We start from the raw sequence: 24,250 nt of genomic DNA, 5'->3' as shown, positions 1-24,250 counted from the left end.
TGTATTCTGCCTCTTGGCAGGGTTGGGATGGGGCGGTGTATGTGTGAATGAGTGTAAAGGGTATAGAACACTGGCTGGGATTATAACATGTGACTACGTGTGGGTGGTGTGGTATGTCAGGTTGCATGATCGGTGCATGTGAATGAGGGCACCGGAGAACTGTGATGTGCGTAGGGGTGAGGGAAGGGTGATTCTGGGAGCAGAACCCCTACGTCGTTAGTTATTTAGGGGAGTCTTTGCCACTGGCAAATGACGACATGAAAACCTCTTAGAAACATCTCTGAAACCTAACAGGCAAAAATCATCTGTCCTCAGACGGAGAGCTGAGACTTAAAACATGCCTGAAAAGCTAATTCCAAATGAGGGAATTTCCCCGCTACTTCCCCCCCAGTCCCGACCTTTTTTCCGCTCACGCACTAGCAAGAGTCAGACTCCGGGGGCAAGCTCTGGTCCCAGTGACTGGGAACTGTAAGGGAGATTATGGGAGGAAAGAGTCATGAGATTAGAAGGAATCAGCGGGACTTGCTCTTGGCAGAAAGCGTAGCAGCAGCCCTTGAGCGCGGTTTGTGCTAGAAAAGGCGCCTGATCTCTTTCCCCGCCGCCACCTCCCCCTCCCGCCTTAGCGCGCTGCCTGCCTTAGGCCGCAGCGGCGGGCAGAAAGCCCCACCGCCAGTGAGAGGAGAATGGCACAAGTCGCTCCACCAGCAGGAACGGTAGCAGGACAGCAGGAGTAGCGCAGTAGCCGCAAAACACACCGCTTCCAGCAGCAGAGGCGGGGGTGGAGAGTGGGGGGGGGGCGGGGGGGTTAGGACGCGTGCGCACTGCAGGGGCGCCAGATTTGGCGGGAGGGGGAGTGTCCAAAAGCTCTTTGTTTGATGGCATCTCTGTTTACAGAGTTTACTCTTTAATATCAACCTGTTTCCTCCTCCTCCTTCTCCTCCTCCTCCTCCTCTTCAATCTCCTCCTCCTCCTCCTCTTTCTCCTGCGAAACTTCATTCGGGTGGTGTGGAGCTCCATTAAGCAGCCGGTGAAAGCAGGGGCAGCCCCCCTCCCCATCCAGTCCCGGCTTCCCGGTGCTAAGTGCCTAGCAGCAGGATGGCCAGGAGACCCAGGCACAGGTAACTTGGAACAAGTCCCCGAGTGAGCAGCATGAGTGCGCGAGCTGTGTGTGTTGAGTGTGTGTTTGGAAGAGCGTGTGTTTAACAGCCTGTGGGTGAGGTTCTTGCAGGAGTAGCAGGGAACTCGATGCTTCGCTCAGGGACTGTCAGTCAGTGCAGAGTAACTGAAGCACTAACACTGCAAAGAAGCTGGAAAAGCAAATGAATGGAAGTGTGGAAAAGAGAAATGTACGAAGATGTTGGGAAGGACTCCTTGCGATCCCTTTTGCAAGTTGCACAGGGAGGAATTTTTCTTTTTTTAAAAAATAAGCAAGCAAATTATCTTCAAACACTGGCATAATCTAGCACACCAACTCCCGGGATTTTACCAGATGATTTACTGGATTCAGCGGGTGTCCGCGAGTTAGTTTCCACATAATTGCTGGATGCATTAAGATGTGTTTGGACTTGGATGAATAGAGCATATGGCAGATATAAAAAAAATGTCGGACTTGTTTAGTAGCTGCAGGTAGTTCATTTAAATTTCATTCATTCTTTGTGGAAGTGAAGGGTAGTGTCAGCTGACAGGCAGCAGGAAAAAAAGACGATTTTAGGGGCAGAAGAAAAAGAGGCTTTTCCGTTTTCAGATCTTTTCTTTATGATTCCATTCAACCCCTAGTGTTGATGTCCCCTTTAATCGTTATTCTTGGGAAGGCTTTTATTTTTAATGCAAACTACACACACACACACACACACACACACACACACACACACACACACACATCGCCCATAGCACTCTGCATACATCCCATCCCTGGCTATCCAGGGCTCTCACTTCCAAGGTTGATGTGATGAAAACTGTCTAGCCTTTGGCCTGAGACTGGGGAAGGGGCCATAGTATTATAGGCACGGGGGACTTGCCAGGAACTGTCACTTGCTTCCTTCCTGAAGCTTCCCAGTTTCTGCAACTCTGAGGACCTAGGTGTCCCAGACTTTAGGCACAAGAGCGAATGGACGTTTCCCTAGTTATTGTTAAACTACAGGTCGAGCTAATTTGCTGCATGCAGCCAGCAGTAAGAGAGAGAGAGAGAGAGAGAGAAGGAGAGAGAAGAAACGCCTCGTGGTTGCTGCTGCTATGGAAGAGAGATACTATCCTGGATCTTACCCACCCACCCTCCCCTTCCTGAATGATCCTGGGGGGTTGTAGCTGACACACGTGGACTACGCTCCCGGCTCGCGTCTACTCAGGCTCTCTTCCCCAGCTACTGAAGGCTTCTGCTTACTGGGGTTGTGACTGGGGATAGACAAAGTGTAGAAGCCCGATTGTAGAAGTATGAAGCGTTGGGAAACCCTTTGGGTTTTATTTTTGAAGGGATGCTTTATTTTTTCTTTCTTTTTTCCTTCTTCCTTTTTTTTTTTTTAAAGACTGCTGTAGGTATTTCGAAGTTGGAAAATAAGTGGGCGTAGGAACTCAATCTTGAGAGAGGATCAGATCAAGTGTGTTCCTGGGTCAGGGGTGGGGTGAGGAAGGGAGTGGAGGAGAGGACTTGGAGTTAGCCTGGGGCAGAGAGGCACCCGGAGAGCTGCAACCTGCGCCTCTGCTTCTCAGGCATTTTTCTTCCTGGGACAAGAACCAACACTGGAGCCCAGAACTGTCCAGGGAAAGAACTGTGGAGAGAAGAAACCGGAGAGAAGGCGAGAGGCAGGGGAGGGAGCATTGGAGCTCTGAGGGTTTCCGTTCTCTCCTTCCTCTTCCCCCTCCCTTCGCCTCTTCCCATTTCGTTTTGTTTGAGTTTAAGGCAAACTGGAGTAGCTTTTTTTTTTTTCTGCACAAATCGTAAAGGGACAGAGAGGAAAGGAAAGAGGGAGGGAAAGAGACAATTGGAGCAAGGACAGCTCTGAGGAATGCTCTATTGTGGGGTGAATGAAGTAAGTGCGCCCAGGTCTCCTTGACCTCCTCCAGGCGCGCGAGACGCCTGGAGGGTGGCAACACCGCCTCAGGTCCTTTGAGGTAGCCCAGGTAGCAGAGCTGGGAGGGAGGGCAAAAGGGGAGGAGAGGCAGGCAGGGGAGGGGTAGGGAGGAGCGCGAAGCGGAGTCAGCTATGGAGAGGGGAGAAGAGAAAACGGGCGGGCGGCGGAAGGGACTTGGGAACTGGTAATTCATCAGGTCAGCCAAAGGAGTCTGAACCCCATTTCTAGAATCACAGTAGCGGCCACAAGTCACTTCTTCCTGTTCCCCTCCCTCTTTCTACCTCTACCCCCACCCCTCTTTTTTATGGTATGGTTGCACGGTTTGTTTCCTTGACAGAATGTCATATTCATAGTTGTATAGCCTTTTAACCGCACTTCGGGCTAGCAGGTGGGGAACCTTGTGCATTAACCCTTTCAGGCGGCCTTTGAAAGTACTCTCTGCCTGCCGGTTGGTTCTGAGATCTTGTCAAGTAGATAAGGGGAGGGGGGGAGTTATTTCAGGTTCTTTGTAGAAATTAATCATGCTACAGATGCATGCTCCAGAGCATCTCTCAGAGCAAGGAGATGACTGCAAGATGTCAAGTTAGTACAGCCTTTCCTCTTAAACAGTTCATCTCTTTTAGCACTACTGATTTCTGAGGAAGCTGATTCTAAGGGCAGCCAAGGCTCTGAGCTCAGAAATCATCTAGCCCAATCGGCCCATTTCACAGATGGGGGGACAAAAATCCGAAGAGGCAAAGTGATTTGCCCAAATTCACACACCTAATGGGGATTTGAACCCAGGTCTTCTCTTTTAAAAATCCAGCATCCTTTCCACTGCATCATGTTGCCTCTCAAGGGCCTACTAGGTTTATCACCAGAGAGCCCAACCAAGCAGAGGAATTTCTTCATATAGTTTCCTCCCCGCTCCCATACCAACTTGGTTTTCACAGTCACTTCTAATTCTAATTTGTTAGAGGTGAATTCAGTACCCAGAATTATGGAATATTAGAGTTGGATGGGACATTAAAGATTATTTAGAAGAAAACCAGTTTTACAAATGAGGAAACTGAGGCACTAAGTGCTAAAATGCCTACTCTAAGACTGCATAACCTTTCAGTGGCAGAACAACTCAGGTGTCTAACTCTTAATCCACTGTTCTTTTCACAGCACCCTTCTATCTCTCCTCATGGGTGCCCCTACTGGGCAGCTTAGAGTGTATTTACTTGTTATTTGTGTGCTTTTTATTCCCAGGGGAGAAGGGTATTTATGCATATTTCTAACCTTGGCAAGCAGGGCCTTGAGTTCTGAAGACTGAGTTCTTATGTCCAAACAGACTGTAGGGGGGGGGAAATTAAGAAATGAAGTTGCTTAGATTGTAATGTGTTCAAATTACCTTGGTCATTTTAATTGTGTATGAATTTTGCCACAAGTACTAGGTAGGAATGGTGAGTGATAGCAAAGAATTAAAGTTTGAGGTCATGGTCTTGACCTGTGAATTCCTGATGGTGAACTTTAGTTTCCATAGCATCATAGATTTAGAGCTGGAAGGGACCTGAGAAATTATTTAGACACCCCCACCCCCATTTTACAGATGAGGAAATTGAAGCCCACAGAGATTAAGAGATTACCTAAGATAAAACTATATAACAGAGCTAGAATTTAGGTCCTGTGACTTCAAGTTTAGTGCTTTGTTCAGGATCCCTCCAAGTATTTAACAAATTTTTTTTGGTTTAGTGTAAATAAATTGTTAATGTTTTATATGAAAGGAATACAATTATGATTAGTCAACATTTATTGAATTCCAACAATGTTCTAGGAGCAGCATTAAGAGTCTGGTCAATTGTATTTCAGTGGGCATTTTTTTTCTTTCTAAGTTTGTTTTGTGGTAGCATTTAAAGTTAAATCATATGTTTCTTGTCTGACACCTTGAATGCCAATCTTGAGGTTTTTTGCCAGAAAAAGGGTAAACCTCAAATTCATATTTTTTTTTCTGGAAAACTACATTAGCTTGAATTATAGCAGCAGTATTCATTCATGTTTTTGCTGAACAACACAAACATTTGTGTTGATACAAAGTCACATTTTTGTAACTTGAAGTGGTGCTTTATAGTATCATCCTTTACTAGTCCCTGCCTGGTATACTTTTCTCTTTCCTGGTACCATAAATACTATCAATTTAGTGAGGTATGTGAAATAGTGTATTTTTCTTACTCCTTAAGGTTTTAAAACAAAAATATTAGCCAGAAAAGCCTAAAAGTATCCTGCAACTATAAAAATACAAAGAGAATCAATGTGGCGCAGTGAAAAGACCATTTGAGTTGGAGTCAATAATTCAGTTGGGTTTGAGTCTTGGCTTTAAAATTTATTTGCTGTGTCACTATAAGCAAGTCACTTCACCTCTCTCCGAGCCTTGGTTTCACAGTCAGTACAATGGATATATAATCATACATTAGTTAATGTATTAATTATACATTAATATAACCACCTTATAGGGTTGTTGTGAGGAAAGTGCTTTATATAAATGTGAGCTATTACTACAATCATTTGAGCACATAAATAAACATTAAATAGTGTGCTTCAAAAGAAATCAGAAATTTTTAATTTTGGTTAACTAGATAAGTTAAGAGCTCTTTTGAAAGCAGTTATAGGTTCCTTTTAAATTTAAAGATTGCCTCTGGGGGAAATCCCTTAGTCATGAATTAGGTGAGTTATAGTATATCTAAAGCACAATTTGAGGTAGTAAAAGTATAAATAGATTCTCAATACTAAGTAGCTTGGTAAATCACTTGGTCACTATAGAAACAATATATTGTCAATTTCCTCACTGTTTGACTTTTCTGACCAGCAGATCTGGTCAGATTTGGTATTCATGTTTATTTACAAAGCAGATTGCTTGTTGGCTCTGTTTTCCTCAGCTTTTTAAATTCTATCCACTCAGATGTTTCCTAATCTTCCAAATCTAAAAGTATGACTATAATTACATTATTGGAAAGTATTACTCCTTGAACCTTTCCTCCCTTTTAATAAAATGGTATCTCCATTGGAATAAAATAATAGGTTTGCTTATTATGTTTGAGAAAGTATTCTTTAAGAGATGTGACATATAGGGCTAAAGGAGTTGAATGTGCACTTATATAAAGGACATGGGCTCTTGTTCTCTTTATTGTCCCAAGCACTGTTTTAAATTTAAACTTCCACTGGTTGAAAAGTTGCCAAATGGGTAATTTGTCACTGATATAACAGAAACAACAGGTCTCAACATGTACAGTAGTAAGAAAGGTGCCAGTTCTTTGCCTGTATCTGTGGATACCCAAAACAGCAGAACCAGTTCACAATACTTGAACAACAGAATGCAGAACAAAATCTCGTTGTGCAAGTTTTCAAAGTTTTATCTTTATAACCTTTGAAAAGATTGTTCAAAGAAGTTTGTGTGTGTTTTGCAATTCAGTAATTTAATTCCTCTCGTTCCATCTTCTATCTACTCACATTTATTTCTGTAGCATATACAGTAGTGATGAGGATGAAGAAGATATTGAGATGTATGACCATGACTACGATGGACTACTTCCCAAAACTGGGAAACGTCACTTAGGGAAAACAAGGTGGACCCGGGAGGAGGTAACTGCTGGTTCACTTTATTACCTGATGAAAACCCAAACTTTATTGAGCCATTAGAAAACAGAAATAGAACTAAACTATAGGTGCTTAAATGACTCCAGAAAAAGAGATAGATCACCTCTTGCCATAATGTCTGGCAACCATTCAAAACCATTAGGAATGCAAAAATCTTTGAGAAATATGTTAGCATCTACACCTCTTAACATCCAATAACTAGGAGATAGACAACTGTTGCTTCTTGTGTACACTCAAATAAGTTTATTGAAAACTTGATTTTTCTATTAGTAATAATAATATTTAAATTGGTCAGCTTTGGTATTTTTGGATAAGAAGGTCATAATTTTTATTACATCAAGCACTCTGGTTTCACTGCAGTACAGAATGTAGTAACTTCTGTCAATCATCTTCATTTTGCTTTATTTAACCTAGTAACTCACATCTGTATGTACACAGGGACTCCAGGTTATAGATAGTTATGCTGTACAGTTGCTGGGGGGTTGGTGGAGAAACTAAGAACATTCATCTCCTTTACCTATTATGCACTTGCATTTGGCTACCCCTAAGAAACATCTATATATTGTATTTAAGAGTTCTTCCTAAAGATTTAGGTCAGTATTGTACTAAAGTTTTAACCCACTGCAAATTTTGTTATATTACACTTGCAAAAATAAAGGCTGTCACACTGTTAGAGGTACAAATTTAGAAAGGGGCGAATGTCAAAGCCCTGCATATTTGTGGGACAGTTTGCCTAGTGCTGTGATAGTTACCATATTTTGGTACTGGTAATTTTGTTTCAGTTGTAGGTATATTAATCCCCTATTGCATCCAATGCTTATACCACAAGAATATAATAAAGTTTAAGAAACACAAAATCTTCCATTCCTCATTAGATCCAATTGAATAATTAAGTATTTTTACTTTTCTCCCCTCCTTCCAATTCAGTGAGCATTTTTAAAAGCACTTGCTATGTACAAGTTATTCTGCTAGACAAAGATGATAAACAGCACAGTCTCTGCCTTGAAAAAGCTTATAATTTAATAGTTTGAGATACTATCTATGGTCATAGAAAAAGTTACAACTGAATTCACTGTTGAATATCTTTTTTTTGTAACTCTAGAAGATCTGTTACATTTGAGGAGTCAGAGAGATTTAAAAATAATTTTTATTATTGATTTTTTCTTTTTTTCCACCTTAACTTAGTTACAGCTGTACAACTAATTGCCTGATGAACATTATTTCTTTTGATTGTCTCAGGATGAGAAGCTAAAGAAGCTAGTGGAACAAAATGGAACAGATGACTGGAAAATTATTGCCAATTTTCTGCCTGTAAGTAATCAATTGCTTATACTCTTTAAAAAACAAAGCAAGATATTTTGATAGGCTGAATCACACTGTGATTGTGTTTAGTCACATTGTAGGTAAACAATTTGGGAGAAACACTTTGATCAATAACCCATTTTTGGTATGGTGTGACATAATATGAGTCTTTACTGTTAGCTTTCTGAAGGGTACCAATTTGAACAATTTTATTATGTCATCTTATCGTCAAACTACCATCAGGATGATAAGAATATTGCCCTTAAAATATCATTCAATTAAACAATGGACATTTATCGAGTATCTACTAACGTTCAAGAGACTTAATGTGCTTGGGATACAAGTGCAAAAATGAAACAGATTTTGTCCTCAAGGAGAGTGGGGGTGGTATAGGCTATATACCTAAATACATAGATAGTAATTTCAAGGGGTAGAAAGCACCAACATCTAGGGGTAGGGGATAAAGAATTAAGTAAAACCTTAGTTATTTGGGAGATGAATCTTGAACTATGCTTGGAAGGAAGTTCCTTGGCTCCAGAAAAAACCCCTAGGATAAATGAGTGGAAATAGTAGTTAGACAGATTTAAGCTTGATGGAAGGAAGACACATCCTAATAACATGCATTGTCACAAAGTGCAGTGGGGCTTCCCCTGGAGGTGGGGCATACTTCCTCATTTGAGGTCTTCAAGCAGAGTCTGGGTGACTACTTGTCATTTTTATTTAATTTGAGGGAATTGTGAAATGACATTGGTGATTTGTTGCATAGTAGATGGTTAATTTAACAATGAAGTACAAATCTCTTGGTTCAGAAGAGAAATTAATTTTAGTTAATTATGATGGCTGCTCACAAAGCAGGACATTTCTTTTGATTTCTTTAACATCTAGTTAGTCATTGTAGGTGTCTCACTACTGATATAACTACCAGTTATGTTGATCAACGTAGGGGGGGAGGGGTTTCCTTAGGCCGTAAAAGGGTTCTTAACAATTTAGTAACTGTGGATCTGAATTTTAAACTTACTTTTAATTTTTCCTGTTTATTCTTTAGTTGTTTTCTGCCATTAATAAGAAAGAGAAAGAATTTCAGCTGTTGATTTTTCATCTACTCTGATTATGCATAACATTGAGTATAGAATTAAGTCTTCAGGTACTTTCAAAGTAATAGTGAGATTACAGTTTATCTTTATTTCCTTTTATCTAGAATCGGACAGATGTACAGTGCCAGCATCGATGGCAAAAAGTACTAAATCCTGAGCTAATCAAAGGACCTTGGACAAAAGAAGAAGATCAGCGAGTAAGTACATCCTTTTCTTTTGTTTGAATTGTCGTATAGAACATTTTTCAGTAGATTGCTATATAGAACTTGGGATAAAATGTGCCAGTAGAAAATATAGGACACTTTGCCCACATTTCCAGTCAACCAAAACAGTTTTATAGAAATTTTGCTGAAGATATTTCGACGCTGCAGAATGATTACCCTGATTTATTATATAGCACTAACACATCAGGTGATTTTTGTATGTTTATCTGAAGGTGATAGAACTTGTACAGAAATATGGTCCGAAACGTTGGTCTGTTATTGCCAAGCACTTGAAGGGAAGAATTGGAAAACAATGTAGGGAGAGGTGGCACAACCATTTAAATCCAGAAGTTAAGAAAACCTCCTGGACCGAAGAGGAAGACAGAATAATATACCAGGCACACAAGAGACTGGGGAACAGATGGGCAGAAATCGCAAAACTACTGCCGGGACGGTAACGTCATCAGATTTATTTATTAAATGGGAAAAGAAAAGGAATGGGTGTTGAGCACTCTGTTTTAAATATTGAAGAATGGCTTGATTACGTAGTGTCAGTCTAAATGTTACATAGCATAAAACAGAGGCATAGATTTCTTCACCTGAAAGGGACCTAAGAGGTCATCTAGTACCACGTCCTCTTTTTACAGATGAGGAAACTGAGACCCAGACATATTAAGTGACTTCCCCAAGATTACACAACTAGTTATTGGTACAGTCAAGATTTGAACCCAGGTCTCCTGAATACAAGCCTAGAACTTTCACCTTAAAATACTTCCAAGGTATTTTCTTTTAGCTACAGTAGCATTTCTATGAATCATTGCTTTGCTTCAAAGTGATTAAGTAGTGTTATTCAAGTAACAAGAAAATTTAAAAGAGCTAAACAAAGCAAAAACTTAACTTTTCACTAGGGTAGAAGCAAATTTTACCAGCAAAAAGGATTTATATCAGATCTATTATTTGGAATATAACATTTCTACCACACATTAAAATAACTGTGAAGGTGGAAGACTTACGAGCATGCAGCACATTGAAATTTCTTCCAAAGCTACAATTTATATAGCATCCTATGGTGTACAAAGATTTTGCCTCATAACAACCCTGTGAAGCATATAGGTAGAAATGATCATTTTGCAGATAGGGAAATTAAGGCTCACAGAATCTCACAGATGTCTGGTTCAGTGTTGTACAGAACTTCATCCCAGGTTTTCTGTCTCCTAAGTTCATTACTCTTTCCACCAACCCACACTATGCACAGCACTCTCCATTTATCCTCGTTCTCTCTCCTGGATTCTTTCAAAGACACTAAACAGAAACAGTAGAGTAAGAGAAGGGCTGGTAGTGAATATTTCCTAACTCTTGTGCAATGGAATTGTTTCTCATCAATATACCTGCAGGTTTCCTGAGCTGCATAAATTAGAAGTGGTCTTTAGAGAAGGAAAAAGTCATAGAAAAGCCTAATCATCTCTAAAGTTCCATTTCATCTCGAACATTCTTTGAGTCTAATGAGAAATTGTGTGGCTCTGATGACTTTGATGTGGCCCTGCTTTACTGATGGATGTAGACTTGGCCACCTTAGAAGATCCAGGAGGTATAGGGGAAAGGTGAACCCTTCCATTCTCTTTGACCTGAGCAGGGCATGGAGGTAGGCTTTGTTACAGGTTATCACAAATGAAGGGACAATTGAACTCCCTCTCCCCTCAGAATATCTTCCCACTCTCTCACCAAGAGGAGGTCTTCAGACTATTTGCTACATTCAGAAGATATGATTGCCTGAAAATTATGAAGCATCAACCATATATGTTATATAGTGAGACAGATTCTATCTTCCTTTACCACTTCTATCCAATTGAAGAGCAAGTGTTTTTCCTTTTAAAAAGATGAATTTTACAAGTCTCTTCTCCAGGCTGTTGGGCACCTAAGGTTGATAAAGAGTCCTCAGTGATCACTATCAACAAATATTTACTCAGGGTCTGCTATGTGTAAAGGTGCCAAATGCTAGAAACTGGAATTGAAGTGATTAATTCTCTACTGTGGCAGAAACTTGCAGAATAATGCCATTTAATACCAATGGTACCAAAAATTTATTTGATGAAAATATTCCTTTCTTGGGAAGATAAAATAACTAATGAATTTGTTGAAATTAATTAGTGGAAATTGATATCTTTAAAATATTCAGGTGTAGGAAGTGACAAGGATTTCAACTTTGTTATAAAATTAAGAATGGACCAAAAGGAATGCTTTCTGCAGTTTTCTGTCAATTAGCTTTAATCTCAATATAAACTGTTGCTGTAAAAATTTTTGTATGCATATATTTCTGTGCAGAACTGATAATGCTATCAAGAACCACTGGAATTCTACAATGCGTCGAAAGGTTGAACAAGAAGGTTATCTTCAGGAGTCTCCCAAGGCCAGCCAACCAACAGTAGCCACAAGTTTTCAGAAGAACAATCATTTAATGGGTTTTGCCCACACGCCACCTTCTGCACAGCTCCCATCAACTGCCCAGGCCCCAGTTAGCAACGATTATTCCTATTATCATATCTCTGAAACACAAAATGTAAGCACTGGAAAAAGCTAGCTTATAAGAGCAATAATCATTTTTACCTCCAATGAATACTATTGTATTTGTATAATAGAGATTATTTTAAAACATTTATCGAGGCATTTTATTTTCATATAACATTCATTTCTTCCTCTCCCTTACCACCCCCCCCCCCAGCAATGTACCTTACTTTTTAAAAGCACTTGCATGTATGTGGTCTCATTTGATTTTCATAAGAATCTTTTGAATTAGGTAGGGCAAATAATATTATCGTCCTTATTTAAAAAAATGTGAAACTAAGAAGTTAAGTACTTTGCACATGGTCATACAGCTAACAATGAAAGGCGCTGCCTAGAACCCATGCCTGCAGACTTATGTTCTAATCATCTCACCAGACTAAGCTTATGTTAACTCTCTTATTTAACATAAAATACATTAATAAAGAAAAGCAGTGATGAATTTATATAACATTTGTTTAAGGGATGCTCACTTGACTTTTTGAAATTTCACCAAGAAAGAAAAGTATGCTTTTAGATATTCTTTGTTAATGATAGGACAGTGATGTCTGAAACCTTCCAATTTTTTTTTCTCTCTAGGATTTATGGAGCTCCCTCCCCTTTGATGAATATTGATTTTTAGGGATATAAGTCATTGATAATGGGTAGAAAAAGAAACATTGAAGACAAACAATTGAGGTGACAATCTTAAATATAAAAGTAACACATTTTTTTAACTTGAAAATTACCAGAGCCTCATCAGTAGAGCCTTTAAAGGCACAGGAAAATTATCTGCAAAAAACTTTCCTTTCCTGACCTATTAGATAATTATGATACAGACCCTCCAGAAAGATCATTTTTGAATAAAGAACATACTAATGAAAAGCCTCATGTTTTCAGTTAAATCTCTACTATTCTAATGATTAAGATGAAAACAATTTTATCAATTTATTGATACCATAATCTTTCCATCAAACAGCTTTTTTTTTCTTTTGCAATGTTTTTTTTTTCCCCAGGAAATTATCCATTATAGTCTTAAATTGCTAAGTAAACTTTTCTTATTCAGGGTTAATGAACATTTCATACTTCTTTTGCTATGAAAATTTGAATAACTAGCTACCTTTGAAAATTTGCTTTAGTTTATTTTCAAATTAGATGGGTTTTTACTTGTGTGTGCATTTTACCTGCACTGAATATACTGTTAGCTAAATCTTAGAAAGTAATATAAGCATGTATCACCATGAATTACTTTTTTATTTTAAAAAACCAAACCTTTCTTGGTCTAGGTTTCCGGTCAGATTCCATATCCCGTCGCATTGCATGTAAATATTGTCAATGTCCCTCAGCCAGCTGCCGCAGCTATTCAGGTAGATAATTTAAAGATCATTTCAGAAAGGCATTAGTTAAACATCAAATGAACGAATTTGAAAATATCAATGTTTTTATTTGTCTCAGAACACTTTTTTTTTCCATCCTCTTGAATGATATAGATAAAGGGATGGGGAGGGAGTTCTGACTGAGGAAGCAAGTAGTTTGCTCTCTGAGCTGATATTGAAACAACACATTAGTCAGCATCTGCTGTGGGGGCCTTTCATTTCACAATAGCATATTGAATTTCATTCCTGATATTAAAACAAGGATTTTTACAGTGGAAAAGTGCAGTTGGTGTTTGTTTCATCTCTGAGACTAATTTGGCGGTGGTGGTGCCACATGACAAAAAGTCACAGGCATTTTAGTTCCAATCAGTTCCAATCAGACTTTTATCTTTTCTTTTCCCTCAACTCTCAATTTCAGAGACACTATAATGATGAAGACCCTGAGAAAGAAAAACGAATAAAGGAATTAGAGTTGCTACTAAAGTCGACTGAGAATGAACTGAAAGGGCAGCAGGCATTACCAGTAAGAATGTCACTGTGTGCTTGGCTGGAGGGATAGCAGCTTTACCCCAGTGCTTTTCTTTCTTTCTTCTCCTCCCTTCTAATTGTGACACTAATCAAGGCTCTATGTTTCCATTAAAAAGGATTTGATGTTGCACATACCAAAATGCAACTAATATTAGACTGGGGTTTTTTTTCCCTTTCATAATACAATAGTGACCCCAGATATTGATAGTGATAGTCATTCTTAGCAACAATTTGTTCTGTGGAATTATTGCAAACAATGAAGAATGTAGTAAAGAAAATCAATAAAATAAAAAGCTAACTTAGCAACCATATGCAATACTGATTGAAATTGGAATTTTTTTAAAAAGCAATATTTCTTGTAATGAAAATGTGGTGCCTATTTGTTAGATTGTTTTTCTTCTCTTTTCAGACCCTCTTTTGCTTGTATATTATATACTTCATAATTTCCGACCTGACTTGATGCATGTTCAACATACATATTACACATACAATACACATATATTATTTTTTTTTACTTCTCTGTGAATAATATTAGCCCTTTTAGTTGCATGCATAAAACCAGTGCTGGCTATTACTGAATTATGACATATTTTGTAGTGATTAGATAGCAAAATTAGCAAAGAAGTTTGTCCTTTGTAATATAGTTAAACCAACAAAAAAATAAAGAAGAGAAGTGATAGCCAGCAGATACTTTTATGAGTAAAGTTTTTTTGGTTTAATAATCAAATGATTATATGCATGATGTTAGTTTGACCACTTTTAACTTTAGTTAATATTTTGCAATTTCTTCTGTTGCATGATGCCACTGGAAAGAAACTTCTGTTAATTTGCTCTTCTGCTTTCCTAACCACGTTGATTTGACAGCCTCTTCATTGCATTGGTGTAAGCTGTAGCACTAGCTAGGGATAGAAAAAACAAAGATATATGCAAACAAAAGCAACTCTAACTCTTAAATACTTAGCCTTTTGTAGGGTAATTGGGTAATTTTTTTTAACACACAGCAGAATCTTAATAGATCCTTGGGACAGTATGCTAATGCAGATTTTTAAATATCCTATATACAAGAGATATACTTTTGTACCTATACATAAATACAGACATTTATGCCCCCATTACTTGTTCTTTAATTTAATGATGCCCATAAAAGTAATTGTAAAGCTGATAAAATATACCACTATTTAAAAGCAGGGTCTTGCATTGATAAAAGGAAACATCTTGACAACTGTTTCATAGGCGTAAGTCTTAGATGATGCAACTACGTTTATCTTTCCTCCAACAGCATCTGACACCTTGTGCAATTTCTTTGCTAAGTTCCTTCTTCCTTTTTTTTCCTCCCCATTCTTTCTTTTTCCCCTTCTCTTTCCTTAGACACAGAACCACACATCCAGCTACTCAGGCTGGCATAGTACAACAATTGCTGACCATACCAGACCTCATGGTGATAGTGCACCTGTTTCCTGTTTGGGAGAACATCACTCTACTCCATCTTTACCAGTGGACCATGGTTGTTTACCTGAAGAGAGTGCATCCCCAGCAAGGTGCATGATCGTTCACCAAGGCAATATTCTGGATAATGTTAAGAACCTCTTAGAATTTGCAGAAACACTCCAGTTTATAGATTCTGTAAGTAGAATTGATGAGTCAAGGTAAAATGTTATTTGTTTTTTTCCCATAGAGTTTGGAAAATCTGTACTACAATCATTTCCATTTTCTACAATGGTTACACTGTTACTGACATCTGCAATACTAAAAGTGATTTCAGTTTAATACTATTCCATCTATTATTTTGAAGGTCATGGGTATAATGGTTTCTTGGACTACTTAAAAATTGAGTAAAATTTTAGTAAAATTTAGTTTGTTTTTTAAACAGTTAATCTTTAATAACCCATATTTTGAATAAATGATCGTATTAAATATTACAAGCAATTTTCCTGTTTTGAGGGTGGGAGTAATTTGTCCATTTTTTGTGTTACTCTCTTCACATCTGTGTGCTTCTTTAGGATCCTGTTTTGCTCTGGGATTAAAACATCAAGAGCTTTATCCAGCCAGATCAAGAGACTGCAGAATGTTTCTTGAAGCCATGAATCCATTCACTGATAGAATTAAGGGGGGTTATTTCTACAAATCATCAATCTTTGTTTACCAGTTCTTCTAGGTGATCAAAGGCATTATGTTTAAGGAGACAGATTTGTATAAATGTAGTTCTTAGCAAGGAGGTATTCCTGCATTCATAGTTTTCATTCCTTTTCTTAAACTTTCCAGTTAGTTGCTCAACAAGGCTGAATTTTGCCCAAATGCGTCATTCCTTAGAGCAGGTACTCTCTTTGTTTTCTCTTACACATAATAATTTTGATAACAATGTAGTACAAGGATGAAAACTCAAAAGTTTTGGATCAGTAGGATTTTCATTCACTCATTCATTCATTCATTTAACAAATACTTGGTAGGTACTTACTACGTGCCAAAAATATTCTATGACAGGTTCTGGATGGAGCATGATATGATTACCTAATATAGTACAATTCAGTAATTGTGACAGGTGTTAACTGTGCAAATCAAAGTAGTCGGGTGTTTAATTTGTATGTGGAATCTCTTTTTTTAGTGCCGTGATTTCACAAGATAGCCCATACCATACATACATTATCTCATAGTTCCATCCCTCCCACATTGTTTCAGGATTCTTCATCATGGTGTGACCTCAGCAATTTTGAATTCTTTGAAGAAGCAGATATTTCACCTAGTCAACATCACTCAAACAAGGCCATACAACTTCAGCAAAGAGAGGGCAGTATTCATAGACCTGAAGGACATATTAGCACAAGCTTGAGTAAATGCATGTTGAGTCAGGGTTTACTTGACTCACCCAAGTCCTTACCTACTACTGCAAGGCACAGCACAATTCCACTCGTCATCCTTCGGAAAAAAAGGGGGCATGCCAGCCCCCTAGCTACTGGAGACTATAGCTCCTTCCTATTTGCTGACAGCAGTTCCACTCCCAAGTGTTCCCCTATCAAAGGTCTACCCTTCTCTCCCTCTCAGGTAGATGAAAATGCTATACAGATGTTACTAATTTTCAACAGTCTCAGGAGTGTTAACAATTTAGAAACTAATCCTTCAGAACAAATGACTAATTACTGCTGCATTCACTGATTTCACTCCATGTTTGAATCTAGCCACTGCTGTGTCAGTTAACTGTGCAAAGATTTGGCTACCTGCAAACTAACTGATGATTTTATTTTAATTGCCTCTTATTCTTGGTGGTTTTGAAAGGGGAAGATTATTATTTGCATGGCCTTTGCTTTTATTTCCTCCAACACCAGATTTTAACATTTCCATCTTTCACACCCCTCCCCTTTAAAAAAAAACAAACATTTTCTGCATCTTTGTTCACTTGTAATATTATTCACTGATGGGGGTGGGGGGTGGGAAACGACTGGTGGGAGAAGCAAACTGTGTTTAGATAATATTTAGATATTCAAGTTGTGACTAAAAGCTAGAAAAAGCAAAGGTGCCACTCTATGTAGGAAAGGAAAAAGTTAAATCTTCAACTCATTTCTGAACATTAGCTATTTTGTACTATAAATCATAACATTATGTAAACACAGTTTTTGCCTTATTAATTTCTTTGTTTCACTAGGGGGGTTTTCTAGTGATTTTTAAAACTTAAGAAAATATGCCATGGAAGACTAAAACATGCATATTAAAATTCACTATGAATGTAAATAATGGAAAACAATCCAAATAAATTAGTAATTTGGCATATTTTAATTTATCTATTAAACTTCTTTGAAACACAGCTTTAACTACAGAAAAGTGCCTCTGAAACAAAGCTATCTTGAATTAACCCAATCAATTTCATTCCAGAATCTTCCATGTATTTTAAATGATTTGATAATAATAGTTACATGGTATAAGAAGCTATGGAAGTAGATTTAGTTAGTATGAAAGAAAAAAACAACTAGATTCTAAAATAATTTGCTTAATTGACCTTAATTTAAAAGAAAGAATGCCTCTTACTCTATAAGGTGGCAAGTAGTTCTTATTTGGATAGTCTCTTTGGGATTCATAATTTTATCACCAGAAACCCTGATTTGATTCATGGTGAACATACACAGAATCTTGAGTATGCTCATCTGAAACAATATTCTTTCTAATCATGGAACATATGGTTATGATTATCATTGTAATTATTTTATATTGTAAGTCAGTAAAATCTACTTAATAGTTGCCAAAATGGGATTTCTTTTGATTTGGCTGAATTTAAAAGACAGTATTTTAATCTAGTCTTGGTTCTTTTTTCTTTCATATTTACAGTTCTTAAACACTTCAAATAACCATGAAAATATGGATATGGATATGCCTACTTTAACTTCCACCCCACTCAATGGTCATAAGTTGACTGTTACAACACCATTTCACAGAGATCAAACTGTTAAACCTCAAAAGGAAAATAATATGTAAGTCCTTCAATAATGAAATTTATTTTTCACCTCTATACTATTTGATAGGATTTGGTCATATTCCCTGGACTTCTTGGACCCTGTTATCCCCAGGTAAAACATATATGTTTTCATCTTGAGTACCATCTTTCCAGGATTTAGAGGTTCATAATCATAGGAGAGCAAAGGTGGTATAGTTCTTGGGGTCAGAAAAGCCTTTGTTTTAAATCCTATTTCTGATAATTACTAACTATATGATCATAGATAAGTCACTTAACTTGTCTCAGCTCCAGTTTTATCATTTGTAAAATGAGGTTAACAATACCTATAGTTCTTCTATTATAAAATTGCTGTGGGGGATCAAAAAAAATGCAAACTTCTTTTAAAGCATTATAAGGAATATCAAAGTTATCAAAACTTTAAAATGTGCTAAGATTTTTGAGATACCCTGTATAAAGTCAATTGGTATTATTATCACAATTGTATGACTAACTAGAAGTGGACTAGGTTGCCCCTGGATACTTATTCTAAGATTTGATTGCCCCGTGTTGGTGGAGGTTATTTTACATATCAGTTTCAGCTTTTCTTTTAGGAACAAAGACTTTCTTTCCTTGTTAAGGATAAAAAGATCTTCGGCTTTTGTTCCTTGTCACTTAGTATGAGGCTGATTATCTGTTTTAAATTTAAGAATCTTTTTCCCCCTTCTTTTACCATGTGTGAATACATACTATTCTTTTCACATTTGTGTGAGTTTTTCATGATTAGGTAGATAAAACATCAACTCACATACAAGAAACCTTGCTAACTCAGTAACAATGGGAGATTCAGGCCAGGCTGAATTTTAGAACAAGTAAAATGCAGTGATTGAATCCAAGTACATCTTATCACTTAAAATAAGTTAGCAAAATATTTCCTGGTAGAGATCCTGCTTAGATTAAGAGATAAAAACTTGTAAAATGTTCAAGTCTAAGCATCACACTAACTTTTATACTGTATATATAAGGGAGAACACTTGAAAAAAGTTCATCCTCTTAAGAAGACATATACTCTGTTTGTGACCTTAGCTTACATAGTAAGCCCTTTTTGCATAGCCCAGGTGCTGTGGAATTACTACAGATTTTTAGTCGTTCAATTGTAAATGAAAATAATTTTACCATATGGATGTCATGATCTCTTTTTTCCTAAGTGTTGCATTTCCCCCCCAACTAGTAATCATTGTTTATATGAAAATAAGAGGAGCTTCATTTAAAAAGATATTAGTCTCCGATTGCTAAAATGTATACCTGCAAAATGTTCTTGTTTTAAATCTCTATTAATATCATCCTCCATTTGTAGCATAATGGTAAAAGTATCGTTGTATAGTTTTATCATTAAGAATATTATATTGTATTCTAATTCTTTGAATATTGGTTATCCATATATGATAGCTCTTTGGAATTTTTTTTAGCCAGAATACCTTCTCCAACCATAGCAGATAAAAGAAGAAACCTAGAGCTAGAAGGGACTCCCAGAGTCTATGTACTCCAGTCTCTTCATTTTACACATAAGGAAACTGAGGATCAGAGAGCTTAAGGGGCTTGCCCAAGATCACCTTGGTAGTATACATCAAAGGTGAGGGTTGAACTCAGGTCAACTTACTCTAGAGCCAGTGCTCTTTTCTTGTACTGCACTGCCTCTCAATGATCACACTAAATAGATGCCAAAACTTATTAAGAGAAAAATTAATCAATCGAAGGGATATATTAATGATAAATATATGGGTTCTATTACACTAAAGCATTGCCTTTTTCCTTTTAAAGTTTCAGAACTCCAGCTATCAAAAGGTCAATATTAGAGAGCTCTCCAAGAACTCCTACTCCATTCAAACATGCTCTCGCTGCACAAGAAATAAAATATGGTCCTTTGAAGATGCTAGTAAGTGTGGGAAGTTACCTCTTGTGAAGTGGATTCATCCTTAGAAACTGAACTTATTGGATAGCAAGCAGTCTTGGGGAGAAAGGGGGGAAGGAAGGGGAGAAAATTTAAAACTTATGGAAATGAATGTTGAAAACTGAAAATAAATAAATTAAATATTAAGAAAAAAGAAACTGAACTTGTGTTCTGACATCATTCTGCTTTTCAGCCTCAGACACCGTCTCATCTTGTGGAGGATCTACAAGATGTGATCAAACAGGAATCTGATGAATCAGGAATTGTATCAGGTTTTCATGAAAATGGTCCACCTTTATTAAAGAAGATTAAGCAAGAGGTGAGCAGAAAAATCTCTGGAGAGAGCCAACCTGCAACATCATAATCTCGAGTTTCCTCTCTGGTCTCTTTCTCTTAGAGAAATGCTTAGTTTTACTATCATATTAGGCTATGCAGGGGATCTCAGGTCTTTCTAAACTGCTGATGGCTCATGCTGATTTCATACTTTATTCCTCAGACATCTCCTCAATTTTCCTACTGCCACATGATAAATAACTTTGTCAGAAGACATACATCAGGCCATAAAGGATGCATAATTCTGTTGGCATGAGTATTACCTCCACTGATATAAATTACAACTCTCTTCATAGCTTGGTAGAGTCTTCACGAGTTTCCAGTTAGGTCATTCAGTGAGTAGAACGGTGGGGCCTGGAGACAGGAAGACCTGAGTTCAAATCCAGCCTCAGACACTTATTAACAGTGTGATGCTGGACAAGTCACTTGACTTCTCTCTGCCTCAGTTTCCTCATTTGCAAAATGGGAGTGATAATAATAGCACCTACCTCACAGGGTTGTTGTCAGAATGAAATATTTGTAAAGCACTTTGTAAATCTTGAAGCATTATGTGAATGCTTCTTCTTCTTTTTCCTTCTCCTTCTCTTCCTCTTTCTTCTTATTCCATGTTCAGAACAATTTACCACTCACCACAGTGGCCAAAACTCTGACGACAAGCCTCTCTGACTTTTATTCTACTGATTCTTAGACAACAGACACAGTCTGTCACTCAGCTAGTACTCAGAGCCCTTCTTGTTTTGTAGGAGCTTATGCTCTGGTGGTATATTTTTAAAGCCTGAGGTTGTTCCTGCACTACAGCCAGGCAGCAGAATAGGATTTTAATGGACACACAGAAAGAAAAAGGGAAAGGAAGAGAAGCCAAATTAGCTATGCTAAACATTTCCTCTGCCTTCTAATTCTGTCCTAAAGGATTTTCCTTCTTTTATTCCCAGCTGCCAAGGATATCCAGAAATTCAGAAAGTTGAGATTTAGATAAAAAGACAAAAATATTAGCACTTTCCATATGTTAAACACAAAAAGACAAATGCTAATAAGCCTGACCTTTCAAGTGCCAAGACATTTGGGGTGGCAAAGAGAATGTTTCTGAAGAGAAGAGTTAGAACTTATGGGCATACATGCTTGGGCTCGTGCCAATGGTGAGGGAAGAATTTGAAATTTTGATCAGAAATCAGTTAAGAAATGCTTCCTTTTTTTTTTTTTAACTCCTAGGCGGAATCCCCGACTACTAAAGCAGGAAACTTCTTCTGCTCCAATCATTGGGAAGGGGAGAATTTAAACACTCAGCTATTCACACAGGCGTCTCCTATGGAAGATGTGCCAGTATGTATATACAGATAAATATTAATTTTTCTTTTTTCCATTGGTGAGCTTAAGACTAGTGACAGCAGTCTAGCTGTATCCCTACTAAAATGCACTTCATTTCCGAACTTGCCCTTCCTTGTGTACCCTCTCTTAGACAGTTGTTTTTGGATAGTTCATGGTTTTCATTCCTGTTATTCCTGCTACATCTGAGGCTGACATTATGTTTATGTAACAGAAACTAATCCTGTTCAAATTCAGAATTTTTCATTTTCTATTGTTTTGTTATGTTTTAATAGTCACTGTGGTTCCTTTTTTGGTTCTTCAGTTTTTATTTACTTCCAGGAAATAAAAATAATAAGAAATACAGATTAGGATCAATAATTTTTACCTAAAGTTCTCATGTTTTCTTTTCATTGACATTTCTTTTCTTTGATCTTATGGTGTACCTTGCACTGAATAGGTACACAATTGAAATATTTGTTGATTGATTTGGTTGCTACAGTTATTTAAATTTGGTATTCGTCTTCTCCTAGCTTCAACAAAAGTATAATTTGTAGAGAGGGTTCTCTTCCCTCCCCGAAGTGACAAGTGCATAAAATTACACACAGAGAGAGAAATCAGATCCTATTATCATTTAGTACTGGATATGGTATATCCAGGGATGTGTGGATAAATGTTTAACAACTGTTTGGGTGGGGGAGGGGAGACTGTATACACAACACACTTTTAAGTTAAATCTACATTTTTTAACCTTTTCTTTATCACCTTCCTAAGTTTAAACAGTCAACAAAACAATAAGTTAAACCCTGATTTGTAGCATTTGCTAATTTTGGAGGTATAAAGGTTCACAATGAAAATTTAACAATCAGCTCTCATGAGCCAGAATAAGCTGGCTCCAGCACACCACTGGTAAGAATTATATGACAAGAAACAAATGTGCCATTTTTCATAGCTTAGAAATTCTTTATTAAAAAATTCTATTGAAACTGTAACACTGAATTTTTTTCTATATTTGTAAATCATAATGTGAGAGGATTTAGAACTGAAAAGGACATTATAGGTATGTCAGCTAGTTCAGATCTCCATTTAGCTCATTAGGAAGAGAATTTGTTGCAGACATAGGCCTTTTCCAGTGGAATTCATAGCGGGGTCCTCTAAAAATGCTATAATCTTGTTTCACATTCTAATTTCATTGCATATTATCTTATCTTGAAAACATCCAATTTTTCTTGTTCTTTTTAGAATCTTCTTACAAGTTCTGTTTTAATGATGCCAGTGTCAGAAGATGATGTCCTCAAGACGTTTACAGTACCTAGAAATAAATCCTTGGCTAGCCCTTTGCAGGTAACTTTTATTTTAGCATTAGCGTCTTTTTATATTTTCACTGAAAAACTTGCTGTCTGGTATTTTTTGCCTTGTTTTAGACATAGTGAAAAAATATCCTGGTTTGGAAAAAAAACAAAAGAAAACAAAACCCAAGCCTCATTGATATTTCTATAAGATAAGGCTGAATAACCGTGGAGAACTCATAGCCACCCAAGTGAGTCCCAGTAGGAGAAGGAATTGGCATGACTGCAGTGTTGACCTGAGAATAAGATCATGTGTTATATTTTGTTATCAATATCTGCTTCCTAAGTTTTTGACATGTTATAGAAATGAGTTGGCCTGTATAGCTTCCTTTTTGACAGTTCTTTCAAAGCTTGCTCTATTTTATACAGAGTTCAGACACTGTAACATTCAGATTTCAAATAGAGTTTGAAATTAACCAAACAGAAAATAATTTTAATATCTCTGACTCCCAAGGGAAAAAAAAAGAGCCAATTCCCAGTGATGATCTGTATGGCAGGTGTTGTTGGCAGCTTTTAATGCTAGATAGGCTTTTCCCTGTAAGTCTGCATACTCTGATTCTGCTCTCTCCTCCAATGCAAATTACTCTAATAGTCTAAGAAAGAAATGATTAGGAAAGCAGACTTACCAAAAAGTACAGATAGTCTGAGTTGTTTTAAAAAAAAAAACCTATACAAATAAATGACTCTGACCTTACCCACACAGTGCCAGAACTTCTGTTGCCCTGGGACTTGTTTAAAAAAATAGTACTTTTAAAGACTGTGGGTTTGGAAATAGAGAAAGGGCAGAAACTATGAAAAACTAAGAAGGTTTAGGGGAGCTAATATAGGTGTATTGCAATTATTTTCCAGTTGGATGATTTCAAACTCTATTTGAAATCTCTTGTTTGGTGGTAGAATGTGCAAAAGGGAAAACATCTTCCAAAGGCTCAACCAGAACTGGCAAACTATTTTCTGGCCCTCTTCACAATCTTTTCCCATCTGCCAACTCCAAAATATCTTAGCTTCATTGCCTATTTTTCATTATAGACAGTACTGATTGAAATTACACCAATTAGAAATTCATATAGATTATTAAAAATAATACTCTTTTAAAAATGTGAACTGTCTTGGGTGAATTAAGGGGCTATCAGTCATTCTTACATTAGTATAAATTAGTTGTGTCAGTTTGCTTTTC

At 37.3% G+C, this 24,250-nt stretch overlaps 1 protein-coding gene across 2 annotated transcripts in view; it reads left to right on the top strand.

Annotated features, from left to right (window-relative positions):
• The first annotated feature begins 1,029 nt into the window (after positions 1-1,029).
• MYB (MYB proto-oncogene, transcription factor) overlaps positions 1,030-24,250 on the top strand; it is a 35,741-nt gene continuing 12,520 nt past the window's right edge. Inside the window, exons 1-15 of one of the 2 annotated variants that reach the window (XM_036767949.1) lie at positions 1,030-1,118; positions 6,551-6,668; positions 7,923-7,994; positions 9,184-9,276; positions 9,516-9,736; positions 11,605-11,839; positions 13,107-13,187; positions 13,615-13,719; positions 15,093-15,347; positions 16,401-16,763; positions 18,039-18,181; positions 19,963-20,077; positions 20,286-20,411; positions 21,635-21,745; positions 22,970-23,071. In XM_036767949.1, coding sequence (XP_036623844.1) covers positions 1,096-1,118; positions 6,551-6,668; positions 7,923-7,994; positions 9,184-9,276; positions 9,516-9,736; positions 11,605-11,839; positions 13,107-13,187; positions 13,615-13,719; positions 15,093-15,347; positions 16,401-16,763; positions 18,039-18,181; positions 19,963-20,077; positions 20,286-20,411; positions 21,635-21,745; positions 22,970-23,071 — 2,163 coding nt within the window. In that variant the 5' untranslated portion in view covers positions 1,030-1,095. The remainder of the gene's footprint in view (positions 1,119-6,550; positions 6,669-7,922; positions 7,995-9,183; positions 9,277-9,515; positions 9,737-11,604; positions 11,840-13,106; positions 13,188-13,614; positions 13,720-15,092; positions 15,348-16,400; positions 16,764-18,038; positions 18,182-19,962; positions 20,078-20,285; positions 20,412-21,634; positions 21,746-22,969; positions 23,072-24,250) is intronic. The other variant, XM_036767950.1, reaches the window with a different exon arrangement.

This window comes from Trichosurus vulpecula, chromosome 7, assembly GCF_011100635.1.
Source record: "Trichosurus vulpecula isolate mTriVul1 chromosome 7, mTriVul1.pri, whole genome shotgun sequence".
Lineage (NCBI taxonomy): Eukaryota > Metazoa > Chordata > Mammalia > Diprotodontia > Phalangeridae > Trichosurus > Trichosurus vulpecula.
This window is presented reverse-complemented; position numbering and strand designations above follow the sequence as displayed.